The following is a 17,956-nucleotide window of genomic DNA, read 5'->3' as shown; positions in this document are numbered from 1 at the left end:
TGAGTGAGTGAGTGAAAAACTTTATCAGCTCTAGATTCGCTGGTCTTCTGCGGTCTTCAGATGGAATCGTCCATCTTCTAACACAACGGTCGGTTGCCCTTAGTCCAGGGCTCCGCTGGATGCTGCTGCCAGTTGTGCTCGCCGAATCAGACCTTCTTGGTCGACCTGGCGATCGCTGGAGAGCACTCCCTCCCATTGTTCCGCACTCGGGTTTGGTATAACGGGTGCCACGTCTATCTTCTGGCATGCCCACGTTATGTGATACAGCGTGGGTGTTTCGTGGCACCAGGGGCATTTGTCATTGTATTGTGTCGGATAAATTTTGCTGAGTACGTGTAGGTTCGGGTAAGAGCCCATTTGTAGCTGCCTCAACGCGACAGAGTCCTCTCTGCTAAGGGAGCTGTGCGGTGGTGGATACCGCTTTCTGCAGCCCTTGTAGTAATTTAGTATCGCCGAATAGTCTTGGGGTACAGGTTCGGTCTCCTCGAGGTCGCCTACGTGGGATGCTCGGTAATAAGTGTGCCCTCGAGCTATCCTGTCCGCCTCTTGGTTCCCTGCGACTCCCGTGTGTCCCGGCGTCCATACTATTGTATGCCTAATTGGTTCTTCTTTTGTTTGTCGTTTTGTTATGTGGTCTCCGGTGCGGAGTATGCGGAGCGCTCCGTGCCCTATTCTGCCGCGTAGGTAGTTGCGGCACGCTGTTTGCGAGTCTGTAAGGATTGTTAAAGACCGTTTAGAACGATATCCCTCCGCTGCCGCTAGAGCGACGGCCGCTTCTTCAGCCTCGATTATCGTACAGCCTTGTAGTGATGCGCTGGTGATCTCGCGTAGGTTCGAATCAATCACCGTTGCTACCGCGTTGCTGTTGCTCTGCCCCGCTGCTCTGGCGTATGTGGCTGCGTCCACATATACCGTCGTTTCTTGGGGTGCTAGTGTTTTTTGTAGGAAATCGTTTTTTGTAGGAAATACGAAGAAGGAAATCTAATCCTATCCAAACACTGTTGACGATCGTCAATTCAAGCGAATAACCTGTGCGAACCAACCAAAGAAACTAACAAACGTGCGAACGAATGAACGAACGAACGAACGAACGAACGAACGAACGAACGAACGAACGAACGAACGAACGAACGAACGAACGAACGAACGAACGAACGAACGAACGAACGAACGAACGAACGAACGAACGAGTGAATGAATGATCAAACGAACATATATATTCTTCAGAAGGGCAGCGGATTGGGCGAATCGGTGTTCCATGGTAAATATAGAATTCAAACAGCGCTAGACGACAGGACGAGAAAGAGGAGGAGACAAACACGGCGCTGAACATACAACTGTTGTATGTTCAGCGCCGTGTTTGTTTCCTCTTCTTTCTGGTCCTGTCGTCTAGCGCTGTTTGAATTTTATTGTTACTATTCTTGTCGAGTCCGACCCCCGTACCATCAGTACCCGCGCCGAACCACTAATACTTTATAATGGTCAATCATTTCTTGTATTTCATTTCTCAGTGCTGAATTATTTTATCTTAAGATCTCTAAGAATACTTTTTTATAATTTCTGAATTTATCTTTCTTTAACCGATGCTTCGCAATGGAAATTTTATTTTCAATATAATCTAGTAATTGCACACGTGAGACCACCGGCTTCTCGACCAATCGCCCGTAGTGGGAAAGAGCCAGTGTGTGATCAGAAGAACAAGAACAAGCAAATGGGCGAAGCAGGCAGAGAGAGTTCGTCGCTATTAATATGTAGTACCTACACGTGTACATATCCTCCTGAGAGCGCAATACAGCTATGAGGCATAATCGCTCTTCGAGGTCGTTTTTATTGTCTACGGTTATATTACAAATGTCAAAAACAAATTTTAAAATTCAAGTACCACAATTACGTACCAAACGCTGCGTCTCCATGTATGTAGTTGCTATCTAGGCTGCGTCGCCTCTGGTTGCTATGGTAAAAAATTGCATTTCGTTGCCTAAACGCAGACATGAAAAGGACACTACGTGTAGTAAATTGCCATGTCGTTCCCGCGCCCGGTATTTTCACGCAATGTCAGTGATTTTGAAACAAACCTCAAGGTTGCTTTCAGCCATCTGTGACGACACGGAGGTCGAGATCAACTTAGTGTCACATTCCTAGAAAGCAGATGGCAAGAATATGAATAAACCACTTCGTTGCAGTTAGACATGAAGCGTACTTTATGCCAAGAATGAAATTATTGCGTAGTAGCTTCCCCCTGAACTTCGAAAAAAAGTTGAAGGCAATGCGCAATGTATCGTACAATGGGTATTATTACCTAGCTTATATGAAAAAACAGGTGTAACTATTATCTGGAGTAGCCTTCCACAAACCGACAAATGGTACTGTCCTTTAAGTATCTGCGATATCCGTACTTAATCATGGCTCTGGTTTTGGGTCTGTGGAAGAATGTTTCAGATAGTAGGTATAGATATGCAGAGCCTGCTCTGAATAACAAAGGTTACTCCGATATAATGCATTTACACATTATTGTCGTAAGCATTCAAGTAATAATGAGGTCATATATATGGAAGTGGAAGGCTGTGCGCGCGCGCACACACACACACACACACACACACACACACACACACACATATATATATATATATATATATATATATATATATATATATATATATATATATATATATATATATATATATATATATATATATATATATATATATATATATATATATATAGTGATTTTATATTGAACAACATGCAAATTGGGCGTGTTTCAGATATGTGCACCGCGGCATTCACATTTCGATATGGCAAAACTCGAGATCGCTAATGTGTGTTAACGGAAGCGCTGTCATTGTGGGAAATTCAACGTCGTTGTGAATTATTTACTTTGCCACTGTCTAATATTCGCAGTTTTGTCCCGTAGTCCCCTTCGAATAGCCTTAGAAGCCTCGCCAATCACGGCGTCTTCGCAGTAGTGATTTTGCTCTAACATGAAAGCCCCTAATGTTTTTTTTCTACTTTTTTTTCCTGAAGTTGTTGTGCTCTAAAAAAGAAAATACTGAGGCGGAATTCACCAAGTAAACTCGCGACCAAATATTGGCGTAAGAAATATGTTACAAAAGAAGCGCATTCACAAAGCTAGAACTGCCGGCAAAATCAGCAAGCTTGCAATGCCCGCCGCTGCATAAACGAGTGCTGTACTCGAAAAAAAATATGCGTATATGTAAGGGCAGTGCAGGTGAGAACTTTAGTAGTTCCGCCAAAAAGTAAGCGTAAGTACTTTCATGAAACCTAAACAGCCGTCACAGATGACTTAGGAAGAAATTTCTACCATAGGAGTGTAGCGGTCTTACGAACATAATGACGTCTATCTGCGCGGCTACAGGTGACGCCAGTAAGTGTTGGAACACGCTGCTGCGGCTCATTGGCCACAGGCCACAGCTGACAGCCGAGGATGGCGCGTGCCATCCTCTTTGTCACATATCATATGTATTTATATTTTTGTGGCACGCTCTGATTTGGCATCTCAAAGTGCATTTAACTGTTTCAGTGCGTAATTGTTTTGAGCATGCGCTGCTATGGAAGGCAGTAATATTGGTGATGTGCGGCGAAGTTCTGCTTAATTTCTGATAGGCTATGTTTCTGTATGCGCGTTATCACCCGAATTTATTATTCGTCATGACACTTGAGTGAGTGAGTGAGTGAGTGAGTGAGTGAGTGAGTGAGTGAGTGAGTGAGTGAGTGAGTGAGTGAGTGAGTGAGTGAGTGAGTGAGTGAGTGAGTGAGTAAGTGAGTGAGTGAGTGAGTGAGTGAGTGAGTGAGTGAGTGAGTGAGTGAGTGAGTGAGTGAGTGAGTGAGTGAGTGAGTGAGTGAGTGAGTGAGTGAGTGAAGAAACTTTATTGCAGGTCCGGCGAGGACGCGAAATCGTCGCGTACCCGGCTAGTCCCACGTCGGGACCGGCAGGTCTAGCCCACCGGCCCGGTCGCGGGCACACCGGACAGCCAGGATTTGCTTTTCTAGAGCGGGGCTACGCAGAAGCGAGTCCCACTCCTCCTTGATGAACTTGGGGTACGTCGACCCGCACTCCCAGAGCATGTGAGGTAGAGTGGAGGTCTGCCCGCAGGAGGGGCAGGCATCGTCACGATACACGTCCGGGTAAGCCTCGTGGAGCGTGGACAGGCACGGATACGTCCTGGTCTGCAGAAGCCTAAGCGAAACGGCTTGCGCCCTATTCAACTTGGGGTGAGGGGGTGGAAAGACCCTTCTAGACATGTAGAAATATTTAATAATCTCATCGTGAGTAGCGGGATGGGTGGTAGGAAATAGACAGGTAGTGTCTGTCCCTAACAACGGTCAAGTTTAGCCCCTCGAACGCACTTGTGCCACATCTCGAGCCTTCGTCGTCGTCTTCTTTCACAGCTGGCTCCGATGGTGATGATCATGGTAACGTTCCCATACTGCCCCTTTCTCTGTGACCTCTGTGAAGGCGCTAAGAGCACTGGCCCACTGCCAGTCGGTGCGGCGATTTCGGTCTCAAATTCTTGTTCGCGTTCTTGTTGCCTTGTGAAATGGCGCAACCCACTTTGAGGGATCGGCAATGAATGGCGCGGTGAAGGAACTGTTATCAATTATTTCTTTTGATGAATTAAGGCGAAATGAAGTAAGTATGTTGCTGATTGGATTTAAAGTGTCTACCGCGTTACAGATATTAATAATAAATTTTCTAAAATAACTAAGCATATCAATCATTAAGAAGAATCCTAGCATGTAGTTCTTTTTGTCTCACGCAGAAAGATGCGGAGGGCTTCACAAGCGTTTCTGTGGCTGTAACCCAGTACGGTAGCCCCAAAGGAAACTACAGGAAGTGTGAAATTCGAGCCGAGCTTTTGGAAGGGTTCTCCTAAAAATTTTTCCGTTCAATAATGAAACAGCGGCGTGTCTAAAACCAGCGTTTCAGATGTTCACTCTCGTTGCATAAAGGGCACAAAGGTGCCATAGCCGGGCCAGACCTGTGGAGGTAAATGTGCCAGTGTTCCCATACTGCCCCCCCCCCCCCCCCCATCCCACCCCACCTCTGCGAAGGCCCTGACGGCACTGGCACGCTACCAGCCGGTGCGGTGATATGTGTCTCAAGTTCTTGGTCTCAGTATATCGCGAAATGAAAACAGCTACACCGCTGCGCTCAAATTTCGCATTAGGCAGCGTCGTAATCGTCGGGCATTTGTAGAGCTGCTTTAATAGCTCTCCGTGCACTCCACGGTGATCCTATGCAAAGTGAACGCGTGTTTCGTGGTCAGTTGGCGCTCAACGACGTCATCGACCAGCACCTCAGAAGATACCGCCTGCCGAGAGAACTGATACTGAGCCTATGCACGGCATTAGAACCACAAAAAAAAAATTATGGGGTTTTGAATGCCACAACCATGATCTGATTTTGGGGCACGCCACAGGGGTGGGCTCCGGAAATTTCGACCACCTGGGGTTCTGTGCCATGAACCTAAATCTAAGTACACGGTTGTTTTCGCATTTCGCCCCCATCGAAATCCGACCACCGTGGCCGGGATTCACGACCTCGTGCTTAGCAGCCCAACACCATAGTCACTAAGCAGCCACGGCGGATGCAACTGTGTGCAGCGCGACCACATACCATACCGGTGAACCTACGTGCACATGTGCTGTGGCTCTTGCCTTGAGCCCATAGGAACTATGTATTTCGGAGTTTTTTTTCATATCAGTAACTAGTATCGAAATAAAGACATTTAGTCGCTTTGTAGTATATGGCGGTGGTGGTGATGTATACATTGTGTATAGAGGATGCCCCACGTAAATTTAGCCACGCTTTAAAAACATGCAAATGCCTTGTAGCTGGAAAGAACAAATGTAATGTTGTTTGTCGTCGCTTGGAGATGCATAATTCTTTGGATTCCGGCTAATTGCATATTTACTATTAATTAATTGTTGAACTTCTCGAATATTATAATTACATGAAAAATGTCAATGAGACAATTATAGAGCTAGTTGAAAAAACTCCCGTTACAGCTTTCTGCTGTTCAGTACGTGCTACGTAAAAGTTTTTCTCGAGCGTGAAAAAGCCCGCAAATACACGCAAAGTGACTCGAGCGCCCAGTAGTGCGGCAATTTTGCTTGTATTTCCGGGCTTCTTTTACGCCCGGGAAACACCTTTATGTAGCGCGTATTGAGCAGCAGGAAGCTGTATCGTGACTTCATGTTGCTATGGAATATTTTCATTGACACTTTTTATCTAATTATAATATTCTAGAACCTCGTTAATAAACACTAATTATCTAATTAGGCAGTATGCGAAAAATCGCCAGAGTATCTCCAAGCGATGGCAAACTACATTATCTTGGTTCTTTCCAGCTGTGTGGCATTTGCATATTGTTAAGGTTTGGCTCATGTTACGTGGGACACCATGTATATACAGGCGGGGTTAGCCTGGCAGACCTGGCCGGCAATTGTTCCGACTGAGCGTCTGTTTCTGCGCCAAATGTGTCACCATGAGTCCATCAGTCCCGTTTCTCGGAGAAATGTGAGAAGAATGCGTAAGACTTCCACTGTAGTTGTTTTGACGGTTGTGTGGTGAAGGGCGAAAGCGGTAGCGCTAGTCAGTGCTGCAGCAGGAGCCGAAAAAAAGAAGCTGTCGTATGGGGGGGCGCGCACTGATTTGCTGCAAGTACATAGCCTCAACTACACATGCATGATGTGCCATCATGCTATCAGTTAAGCGGACTTCTTTCATTCATTGTCGTTTAATCCGTGCTCTGCTTCCTCCTCGCTCTACTACGACACGGCAAGTTAAGGGCACTGCCACTTCGGTTGCACCCTTATCTCAGCGTAAGAACTTTTTGGCTAAGAAATTGCTTGCGAACAGCGCTCCTTAGTGAATTACACCCCTGGAGTCGTGCGTTACAAAACCTCGACCTCATTAACACACACGTAGGAGTTGGGAACTCTAAAATATTTTTGACCTCCTAGGGTTCTTTAACGTGCACTTAAATCTAAGTAATGGCGTCCTTTTTGAATTGCCCACCCATAAACATTCAACTCCCATGGTCGAGATCCATTCTGAATCCACTTTGCTACCACAGTAGACCTTTCCCAAATAATTAGATTTGAAGGAAAACTATTTTCAATTTCTCAGTACGATAACCAAAAGAGCAAGGACCGCTTGTACGAAGCATTGTTAACGCTTGAATTGCTGACTGATTAATCGGTTCATTGATATAACTTGGTGCGGTTAAAGCCGTAAAGGACCTCATGTACTTCAAGAAATGCTATATTAGGGACACTGCGGACTAATTTTCAGCACAAGTTCATAAACGAGAAAGGTTGTCACCCCTCAGGTATGGGATGTCGTAAAGATTGAAGCAAGCCCTTTCTGTCATTTATACTTGCCTCACCTGCAGGTCTCGTAAAGCTCAGAACAAATGTTGAAACACCACTTCATCATGACTCTCGCTTTGTGTTCGACAGACGAAGAATTGCGAGAACCTGTTATATTTATCACCATTCGAGAGGATACTCATTAGCAAAGACTTTAGTGACGCCGAAGTTTGTAACAAAATACTTTCACGTCGCAAGCACTTTTATTTATCGCGGATTATCACCGTTCCTTTTCAGAGTGTAGAAAGGCGTAAACCTAGAGCAACTCGGAAGCACGAGGATTCTAGGACACGCTTCTTACATCGGCGGTCTATGACCTATTTGAGATCGCTGCTAAGAATCAGTCATATCTAAGAGTGACAGCCAAAATCAGAAACAGCCATGTCACAGACGCACAAGCACAAAAAGAAAGGAATAAAAATATATTACTTTTATAACTAACAAAGCGAAGTAATGTTGTTGCGAGAATTTCGTGATTTATCCGCGATTTATCATCGACCAGTAAAATAATTGCGCAAACATTGTAACCTGCACATACGAAATTCAAGGGTTGATCGATGCCACGCTCTTTTTACCCCGCTGCACTACGGGTGATTTCAACCTAAGCACAGCCTTCGGAAGCTTCGCCGAGGAAGGCGGAAGTGCTTTTCGGCACTCGCGAACTCGAAGCGATGCTTCCTCTTCGCCACCTTGGTCACTGCTTTCCGAGGGGCGCTTCCCGTAGGAGAAAAGCTCGTCTTCGGAGCAATGCTCAGCGCCTGGAGGCCCCAGTGCGTCGGCGCTAACACTGGGGTCTTCGAGCACCGTGCCGAATACGGCGCCGTAGTCTTCGTCGATCCAGCGCTGGCTGCTCGACGGCGATGTAGCCACGCGGAGCCGAGACGGCGTGCCGTTTCGAAGCCATCGTTTGAACTCGGTGCGAAACCAGCGCTGAATCACCGCGGCCGCCACACCTTCCCGCAACAACTGGTCGGCGGCTTTTCCTGCGGTCGATTGAAGTACGTGGGTGCCAATATTCAGGAAACGTATCCTCCCTACAACAAAGGTAGAACTACACTCTTGATCTCAATCCACACTGGCGCCCCAAAGTAAGTGAAACATTGTTGCAAATATGTACCGCTTACTTAGGGAATCTTATGTGGAATTCGATTAAGATGTTGAACACAGTATGATATACAGTCTAACGGTTCCACAACGAAGCGCTCGGCGCCTCCGAAATCCTTCGTTATATAGGTCGCATCGTTGAAAGGTAAAGCACCGTTCAGCTCCCGATAGAGATGGCCTAGAACGTTCAGTCAAATAAAACCTTGCAATAATACGAATTGAAAAGATGCTTAGTGACAGAAGTAGCAGAGTTTCTTCAACGCACTTACTACGACGGAACTACCCAGTGCGACCGACCTCAGACCACGGACATTAAGCACGCTCCGCGGTGAAACCCGTGGGCGATGGAAGTACAGCTGCTGAGTGTTCAGGCAAGCTACTGACACCACTGTCGATAAAATTTTAAATTTCCGTTCATCTTTGGGATCTTTATCACTGTTGGCTTCGTCGACTTTCCTTGCCTGTTTCCAGTTCTTGTGGCTTTCGACGATATCGTGGGTCGTGTGACTCACTTCGACATCAACCTCGACGTACTCGTGAGCGGTCACAGCCGCTGGTTTGTTGCAAAAGGCGGCTTGTGAGTTGAGTTGGGCGATTTCTGCAGCTGAGCTGCAGGACTAAAACACTTGCTGGGATCGACACGCCCTTCAAGCACACCGCTGGTTGACCGCAGCTCAGTCGCAGCGGTGAAGGGCAGTGGTGGTACTTCTAGGAGAATTAGTTGTAAAGCAACAAATTATCCATGGGGGGACGCCTCAGCTGCTTCGTTGTACGGGTAAGTTATTTTTAGTGGTCTTCGTTGTATAGGCATTCACAATTAGTACATAAGGAAGACAGGCATTAAGCCAGGACACAGAATGTTTCGTTTTGCAGGTAATTTTGTTGTAGTGGTATCATTGTGGAGGCGTTCAAAAGTATTAGGTCTAACATTTTTGCAATTATGCAAATTTTGTTTACCCAAGGGAGCCAACGTGGAAAGCCATTAAGAACGCAACATAGTAGCATATTTATTCCATAGAAGTTCCACTTAGTGAAACATAGTTCCCAAAACGTTCTACTTAGTTGGTCTGGAGCTATATGGAACGAGGACCAGCTCTTTTTTATACTGCGTTAAGCTTGTGTGAAATGATATTAAGTGCTATACCATGAGAAATGCAAGAACCTCAATAGAAGGGAAAGGAGGCGTGCCAGATCCTTCGTTCTGCTTATGGTCCACTTAATAAATATAAATTTTTTGCCGATGTGTTCCATTTACTTAGCGAAAGGTATGCGCCATGATATTAGGAATGCATGGATGCCAGAAGCTGGAACAAGGGCCTGAAGGCAACAGCCCCAGGCTATCCTTGCCTCTATCATTGTTTATATCTTCAAGTTTTCATATTTCTGCAAACGTCTCATTGGTTTAGACACGGTAATTGAATGCCAGATTCAAAATTGACCAGCCGAGCAGCGATCGTCTAGTTACTGGGCTGATAGCTACCCCGAATAATCGTCTCTTATGTGGAAGCCGATCTGTATAAAGCTCACACGTCAAGATAAATGTTGCGTGAGTGGCTTACAATAAGCCAAGTGTCCCAAAGTGGGTGCACGGGTGCCCCTCTTGGCGTCGCCGACTCTACCCCCCCCCCCCCCCTCTCCTCTAGTTGAGGCGGCGCTTAAGAGACTGTGGTGAGTGAAGTTCTTTTTCTGCTGTCCCGTGTTGCCAGACCGCTTCCTCATCACGTGGTAGCCTCATCACGTGGTAGCAACGGTAGAAGCGGCGAGAGGAAGAGTTTATTCGGAAGCCAGGGCGGTGAGAACGTGCAGTGGGAATCAGCGGCCGGCAGACTCAATTCCCAAAACTGGAGTCCTCGACCAGAGGCCGTGCCTCGGCAATAGGCCGACACGCGGTACAAGTCTGCCGTCGTGTTCGGCAACGCGGAACCGTGAGCCTGGAAAATCTACCAACCGCACTTTTGACTCGCACTCCGTAGAGAAGCCCACGTGTTCTAATTTGCCCTCGGACTTTCCGTCGGGCAATCATTTTTATCGCGTGTAATCCATCCATTTGATTCACCGCCACCTGTCATTTTTGTGCACTTTTGTACTAGTGTATTTCTCATGTTCATTGCCCTTTATACATATACATATATACATATACATACGTATATATATATATATATATATATATATATATATATATATATATATATATATATATATATATATACATATATATATATATATATATATATATATATATATATATATATATATATATATATATATATATATATATTTATATATATAATTTTCGAGTTTCTCCACTTGGCTTTTTAACAATCATAAATCTCCTTGTGGTGGCGGTTTGTTGTATATTTTTTTTTTTGGGGGGGGGGGGGGGGGGGGCTTTCCTATGTTTTTTGTTACCGTCTCCCGATCAGCGAAGCTTTTCACGTTTGCGTTTCTTTTGTGCAGAATATTTTGTCGCGTATGCTTGTTTTATTTAGGCGCTCAGATGTTTTTCTCGACAAGTCTCGTCTGATGCGTCAACGTCGGCGGTTCATCATCCTGTGGACCAATCATATCGGTCAGCTGTCGAACCACGCTCAAAATGCACGCGGAAGGGTTCTTCTGCAGCCCCATCTTCTCCGTTACGCAGAGTGCCACATCTAGAAACCAAGCGTCCTTCGTAATTGCCTATACAGCAGACGAACCGCAGCGCTCACCTCTCGGGCAGATGTGGCCGCCTTCATACCGGTAACCAAAGAACCTTCCACGAGCCATACTTAAGATGCTAAAGATGGATTTCCAGCCGGCAGCTGTGGCAGGAGCGGTGTTCCCTGGCGATGTGTCGTCATCGCTTGGGTTCGCCTCGGCGCAGCCTCCACAAAATAACCTAGACAAAAAGAAAAAGGTGTTTAGTTGTGGTAGGCAGCGCACGTTACCGTCTGCTTCACCTCCGCCGCGGGTAGGCCCCGCATCGCACTAACTTCGGGATCGACCCACCTATGGGGAGCGCTTAACGCCTGCTTCAACTCCAATATTGTAATGCATCATGTAACCGCTCAAACAACAAAGGACAAAGAAGGAAACACACAGGACAGGGGCGGTTGCATTCCCAGTGTGGTTACATGATGCATTCCAATATCGACCACCAACTAGCCCGCCTATCCCTGTTCAACTCCAACGCGGGTGGGCCGATATCGTACTTCAGGATCGGCCAACGTATGGGGAGTTTTTTGCTTACGACAAGAAAATTTCCTTGGAGGATAGAGGTATGCAGCTTCGCTGTAAAAAAACTGCGAACTTTCTCAAGGCTCGAAGAGGGTAACATCTTCGAAAAGAATGACGCACTGCTGTATACGAGTGACGCAATCAGCAACAGCGTCCCCAAGAAAGAAAGCGTAGTCCGGAGCCAACCAGATCCAGCAACGGAGAAGCCTGACAGCTCATACTTTAATGTGAAAAACGTTCAAAGAAGATAGCAGAAGGAAATGTCCCTTAAAACAAAGCAGGACCAAATAACATCCCCAATGAAGCTAAGCAAACAGCTAGGTCCGAAGAGCAACGTACGGCAACGTTCGTAAAACTCGTCCCCAAGAGGAAGTTATTAAAATAAATAAAATTCTGATTGCATGGTATGAAAGCAGGATGAAAACTTATCTATGAAGGTGAAGGACGCCGATGTGATAGAAAGCGGCATTGCAAGCGTAACACTAGAAGTGTCGAAATGGGTGGACAAAATTGATATACTGGGCGAGCTACAGAATGGGGTCAGGGCAGGCAAACACTCGGACGATAATATCGTTGTATTAACTAAGCGCATACAAGTTCCGATAGCTGAGAAAAGATCTTTATAGATAGAAAACCTATACTTTATGGAGCTATGGGATATTCTCCTGCATGGTGATGAGTGATACTGGCTCGGCCTCTGTCTCCATCTTTATTTCCGCTTGATGTTAAAGGTCCCTTCACCTGGCCTTATCACAAATGTTGGTTATACATGGATGGAGGGATGAATGGATGGGTGGATGGATGCTACGAGCGTTCCCTTTGAACGATGCAGTGAGAGCGCCACCAAGCTCCTTATCGTAGTTTCCCTATTGTCCAGCCTCTCTTATTTATTTTTTTACTGGTTTGTAAAACTCCGTCTAATGAGGGTCTTATCGGATCCATTGAAAAAACTGAATCGTTCAGTCACCATCATAGGCGAGCGCGACTACCAACAGATAGTCTGTCGCGCTTTGCCTCGATTAGCATTCGCAAGCGGATTAGCATGAGCATTCCATGCCTGCTTACTACTTTACCGAAGCCGAGGTGCCATGTCCCGTTCATCTGATGAGCCCCACCCGCTTTTTCTGATCGATCTATCTATCTATCTATCTATCTATCTATCTATCTATCTATCTATCTATCTATCTATCTATCTATCTATCTATCTATCTATCTATCTATCTATCTATCTATCTATCTATCTATCTATCTATCTATCTATCTATCTATCTATCTATCTATCTATCTATCTATCTATCTATCTATCTATCTATCTATCTATCTATCTATCTATCTATCTATCTATCTATCTATCTATCTATCTATCTATCTATCTATCTATCTATCTATCTATCTATCTATCTATCTATCTATCTATCTATCTATCTATCTATCTATCTATCTATCTATCTATCTATCTATCTATCTATCTATCTATCTATCTATCTATCTATCTATCTATCTATCTATCTATCTATCTATCTATCTATCTATCTATCTATCTATCTATCTATCTATCTATCTATCTATCTATCTATCTATCATGATGGTTTGATGGCTAGCAGACAAGCGGCATGGAGAACATATACCTTGAGACGGCGAAGCACACAATCGACGCCATCAGCACTCGCGCCTTTTCACTGCGAATGATTGCCGTCCACTCCACGCCTTGCAGAGCTGTCCAGGCGGCTCGGAGCCGACGTTGCAAGTCAGTGGGGACCAGTGTATCCATCAGGTGCTCGCACAGGGATTGCGCATTTGACCACATGCGCGCTGCGACAGAGTGAATCGGGAGAAAAAAATAAAGAAAGAACCAGGCGCCAAAGAGTCTCTTCCGACATAGGAATGTTTACAAGTAGTTCAGTTGAATCGTGTATGTTAATGCAAATAGCACCGCGAACCACACTGTTTTCATCTTATTAACTTTACTTCTAGCTAAAACGTATACCGAAAATAAATTCCTTTTTTTATGTTAGAATCTCCGGTCTGACTTCGCGCCTCACGTTACATACGTGTTCATGACATGGATGTAACGCGTTTTTTATTCTCTTTGGCGCTACAGAGTGCAGTGATCAAAAGTGCTAGCCAACACTGCGATCACTAACGTGTACGGAGCCGTGTTCAAAACACCCATAATCGACCATGGCTTTGCCATCTTCGTCAGCTGTGACAAAACAAAGACGTGAGCAGTGACAACGAGTGTGTCGTGCTTGCACTTGTCCTTTCCCGTCTTTTTCTTATGGCAGTTCGTAGTAACGATGAACAATGCGTCTCGTAGGCTTTCGCTTTTGTGAGTCATTTCCTTTTGCGGCATCGCTTCGCGTTATAATCGCATGTTATTTTTTTTTCTTTTTTTGAGTGACCCAATAACCCTGTCCCGTCATATTCGTGGGCGGGCTATTTACGTGCAGAGACTGCATTAAGAGCCTTATTACGTTGTATGTGGCTTTAGACTAGAGAAATTTCACGAATCTTATGCCAGGGATAATGCCACACACACACAAAAAAAAGCCTAATACATTTTATAGACAAACTGAAATAAAATCTAAAAGGCTACAATTACCTTACCACTTTCTGCCTGAAAGCTAAAGGGGGTACAACAAGAAGCCTAACTTTGATTTATGAGACTGCTGGTAAAGATCATCGTAAATATAGGTGAAAACGTGCTTCTTTTATAATTTCTAAGAAATGTTTAAACTGTAGACTGCGCAGTTATTTTCATAAAAAAGCAATGACCCCCAGAGTAAGTGTAGCGGTTTATTTACAAAGAAGTCGTTCCGACTATAGTACGCTGTCTTTCAATGCAATCTGCTTGTTAGTTCATACTGAGAAAAAGAACGCTGCATAAGCTTTCTATTACTATGAGAAAGCTCAATACAAGCGGGTTGTTGTCAGTGATGCCATTGCAACCGCCTTGCGGGCGTCCTGCCACTGAATACATAGCTGGCCCTTGGACACCGTGCAAGATGGATAGATGGATACACGGCTTCTCTCTGGCCTCGTGTCTACAGCTGGGGTTAAGGTTTGAACACAGATGTTTGTTAGATCCTGCGAATTCTCTCTATTGCATGCTGAGGGGGTTGTTTGATGCGGCGCAGTCCTTCCGGGCCACTGCAACTAACGTTTAAGTTTCCTCCAGTAAATAATCCTTCAAGGAGGATATTTGTTGGTTGGAATAGTTCGGTGCACTTCAGGTAATAAAACAACAGAAAAGACCGACGACACAGATAACTTTAAATGCCGTGGGTGGCCTTTTAATGTGAGTGTACAAATTGTCTTCGTTTTTTTTTCTTTTGAATACCAGTGTTAGAAATGCTCTATTCGAATTTGACTCCACCAATTCGGAAAACTATTTTACAAAGAAAATTCAAACAACTTGTTCGCATTTATTTCTGGCCATGGAGAGTGTACTGCTACGAAGAGAACATCGAAATAATAATCGATTAAAATTAATTAGTATGATAATTAATTAATTAGTAACTGATTTGCTGTGCTCGCCGTAACCGGAAACTCACGTCAGCGCATCAAAAAGCTAGTATAAGCTCTACACTGAATTTCCAGCGCTTAAATTCGAGTTTTTAACTCTCAATATCAGCGTATCAAAAATGATACTTTAGGATTTCTGAGGTTACAGGGACACACGAGCACTCGGAACATGAATAGATATAGCCCAGCTGAAGGAAACCTTGTGTTTTTTTTTTTCATTGACTGAAAGAAGCACTGTATTTCTCATTAAACGAGGATTCATATTTCTAATGGTTCGCGAGTCGTGGAAAATAATTTTGGCGCCACCACGTGCCGAAAGCATCACAACATTAGGGATGACCTAACGCGTGACCTTCTACGAGTACGCAGCTTCAGGGCCTTTTCTAGAATATTGAAATGCAATATCATTTTTTTTTTCTGTTATATGTTTTTCGACAGCTTGCAATATGCAGCTAAATATTCGATTGTTATACGTATAGAGAGAGAGAGAGAGAGAGAGAGAGAAGGGCAAGGGAAAGACAGGGAGGTCAACCAGAGATTATCTCCGGTTGGCTACCCTGTACTGGGGGAGGGGAAAGGGGAAGCGATAGGTGAGAGGGAGAAGGATTAAAAAAAAAACTACACACACACGCACGTACACACAAACTGTTTCTGTGGGCATTGTCACGCAGCCCGCAAAGGCGTTCCTACTGTGATGCAGTGCACCGTACAATCCTGAGTCACACAGTGAAGTCACAATCTGGCAGAAAGTCCAGTGTCTTTTAAATACCGCAGCAGCGCCTTCATAGCCGATCGCGCTGATGTTCGCGTAGGCCAGTGTCCATGGATCTTGTTGTCTGACAGTGGGCGCTTGTCCAGTTTGTCTAGGGTGGCTGAGAGGACTGCTCTTTGCGGGTTGAAACGAGAGCACTCACAAAGAAGGTGCGCGATTGTTTCATTGCACCCGCAGAAGTCACAAAGTGGGTTGTCGGACATTCCGATAAGAAAGGAGTACGCATTTGAAAATGCTACTCCAAGCCATAGACGAACTAGAAGGGTACAGTCGCGTCGTGGAAGCTCGGGCGGAATACGGAGTTGTAAAGTAGGGTCCAGGGTATGAAGTCGTGCACTTGTGAATTCGGATGAATTCACAAGAAATAGAACAACGGCCTCTGAGATGAAGCGGTGTACGCTGTAGGTCGATCTTGGGGGCCATAGTTCTGCTATGAGTACTTGAGCTTAGACCCACGAGAGGGCACTACATTGCCACTAGCACTGGGACGTGCAGTAGTCTCAGAACTAGTAACTCACTGCGGCAGCCTTTTTTTTTTAAGAGTAGCTCCCCCCCCCCCCCAAATGCGGATGGTTAATGAAAGTCGCACTCACTCCTGCGAAAGCCGCCAATCATTAGGCTTTCCGAATTTGCGAGGGGGGAATTTGGCATCATTACAACTTTTCAGCGCTGCTGGCGTTGGCCGTCCAATTTTTTACAGATTGGTAGCATCGAAAAATTTTGCGTACAGTATTTCCACGCAACTTTTGAACGTGACTGCTGCAAATAAACAAGCTTCCCAGGATGAGCTTCTTTCCTGCGCCACAAGAAAATTGTTACTTAAAATTCGGTTGTTAGACCATTTAACGCCACACTGCGCTCCTGCTACACTCCACAAAATAAATAGAGGTGAAATAAAATCCGGAAGAATTCATTATCAATCAGTAATTTTCAACAATCCTGAAGCGATAAGGGTAATTAAACTATTTCATCGAGATGTTTTCAAGAACGCTGTGGTGGCGCTACGTTTTCATCCCAGTTCATGAAGCGATATTTACCATTTCGTACTTGACAGCGTCAAGACGACAACCTTTGCTACGTGCTGACAATAGACGCTGTAGGTGATCGTGCATGGTACATGTTTTCTGTTTTATAACTATTATTTCTTTGACGTAATAGTTCTGCGGAAACACGCAAGGTGGAGAGAAATAGTGAAGGGAAAATCAGACATCCACCCATTCGTAGGATGAATGGGTGGATGTCTGATTTTCCCTTGATTATTATTTATTTGGTATTGAGACCTAAAACTGCATTTTCAGTACCTACAACTTGTACATGTTCGGTAAGTGAAATTATTTTGTTTATAGTATGTAAAAAGAAAAAAGAACATATCCTAAGGTTTCCTTACCCCTCCTCGGAACCTTTACATGATCGTATAGCGCTTGTTCTATACAAAAAGCTGGAGGATAGTAAATGCTTACCGCCGATGACATAAATGTTTTCCATAGATCCCACTCCAAGATCACTGGCAGGTGCCACATGGCCTTGAGTCGCTGAGCCGGATTCACCAACGCTGGTGCCCTGCGTGGAATTTTAGCGAACATCTGCAGCCGGACACGACATACGTGCAAGTCATCGCCCCCAGGCTTTGCCCCAAACGGCTCGCGTTCGCTTCCCACTGGAGAGCGTTCGCGGTTTCAAACTGTCGGCTTGCCTGGACGGCAGTGTCCTTTGTGTCCTTCCCTTCCTTGACCTCGATTGCAGGGACCGCTGAAGTGCGGAGGGCTGCGATCTTGCCGGCAACGTCGATCTGCTGGAGCAGTCCGGGCCGCACCCTGTCCACCGCGTACCATCCCACGCCGAAAATGCAGCAGCCGACGAAGATGCGAAACGCCATTTCGGCAGAGAGAACTCAACGGCTTTGCCTGCTGGTGCTTGCTCTGTGACGCGGAGATGTTCTTAGCG

General features: G+C 45.2%; 1 protein-coding gene across 1 annotated transcript; it reads right to left on the bottom strand.

The window, feature by feature from the left end:
* Positions 1–7,803: 7,803 nt before the first annotated feature.
* Positions 7,804–17,956, bottom strand: LOC135907815 (uncharacterized). The gene is made up of 5 exons (XM_065439568.1): positions 17,706–17,956; positions 17,473–17,572; positions 13,344–13,527; positions 11,208–11,377; positions 7,804–8,378 (listed from the first exon to the last, which is right to left on the bottom strand). The coding sequence occupies exons 1-5, from the start codon at positions 17,886–17,888 to the stop codon at positions 7,939–7,941; spliced, it is 1,077 nt and encodes a 358-aa protein (XP_065295640.1). The 5' UTR covers positions 17,889–17,956; the 3' UTR covers positions 7,804–7,938.

The sequence above is a fragment of the Dermacentor albipictus genome, chromosome 6, assembly GCF_038994185.2.
Source record: "Dermacentor albipictus isolate Rhodes 1998 colony chromosome 6, USDA_Dalb.pri_finalv2, whole genome shotgun sequence".
Taxonomy (NCBI): Eukaryota; Metazoa; Arthropoda; class Arachnida; order Ixodida; family Ixodidae; genus Dermacentor; species Dermacentor albipictus.
The sequence above is the reverse complement of the archived record's forward strand: the minus strand, read 5'-3'. Positions and strand labels throughout refer to the sequence as shown.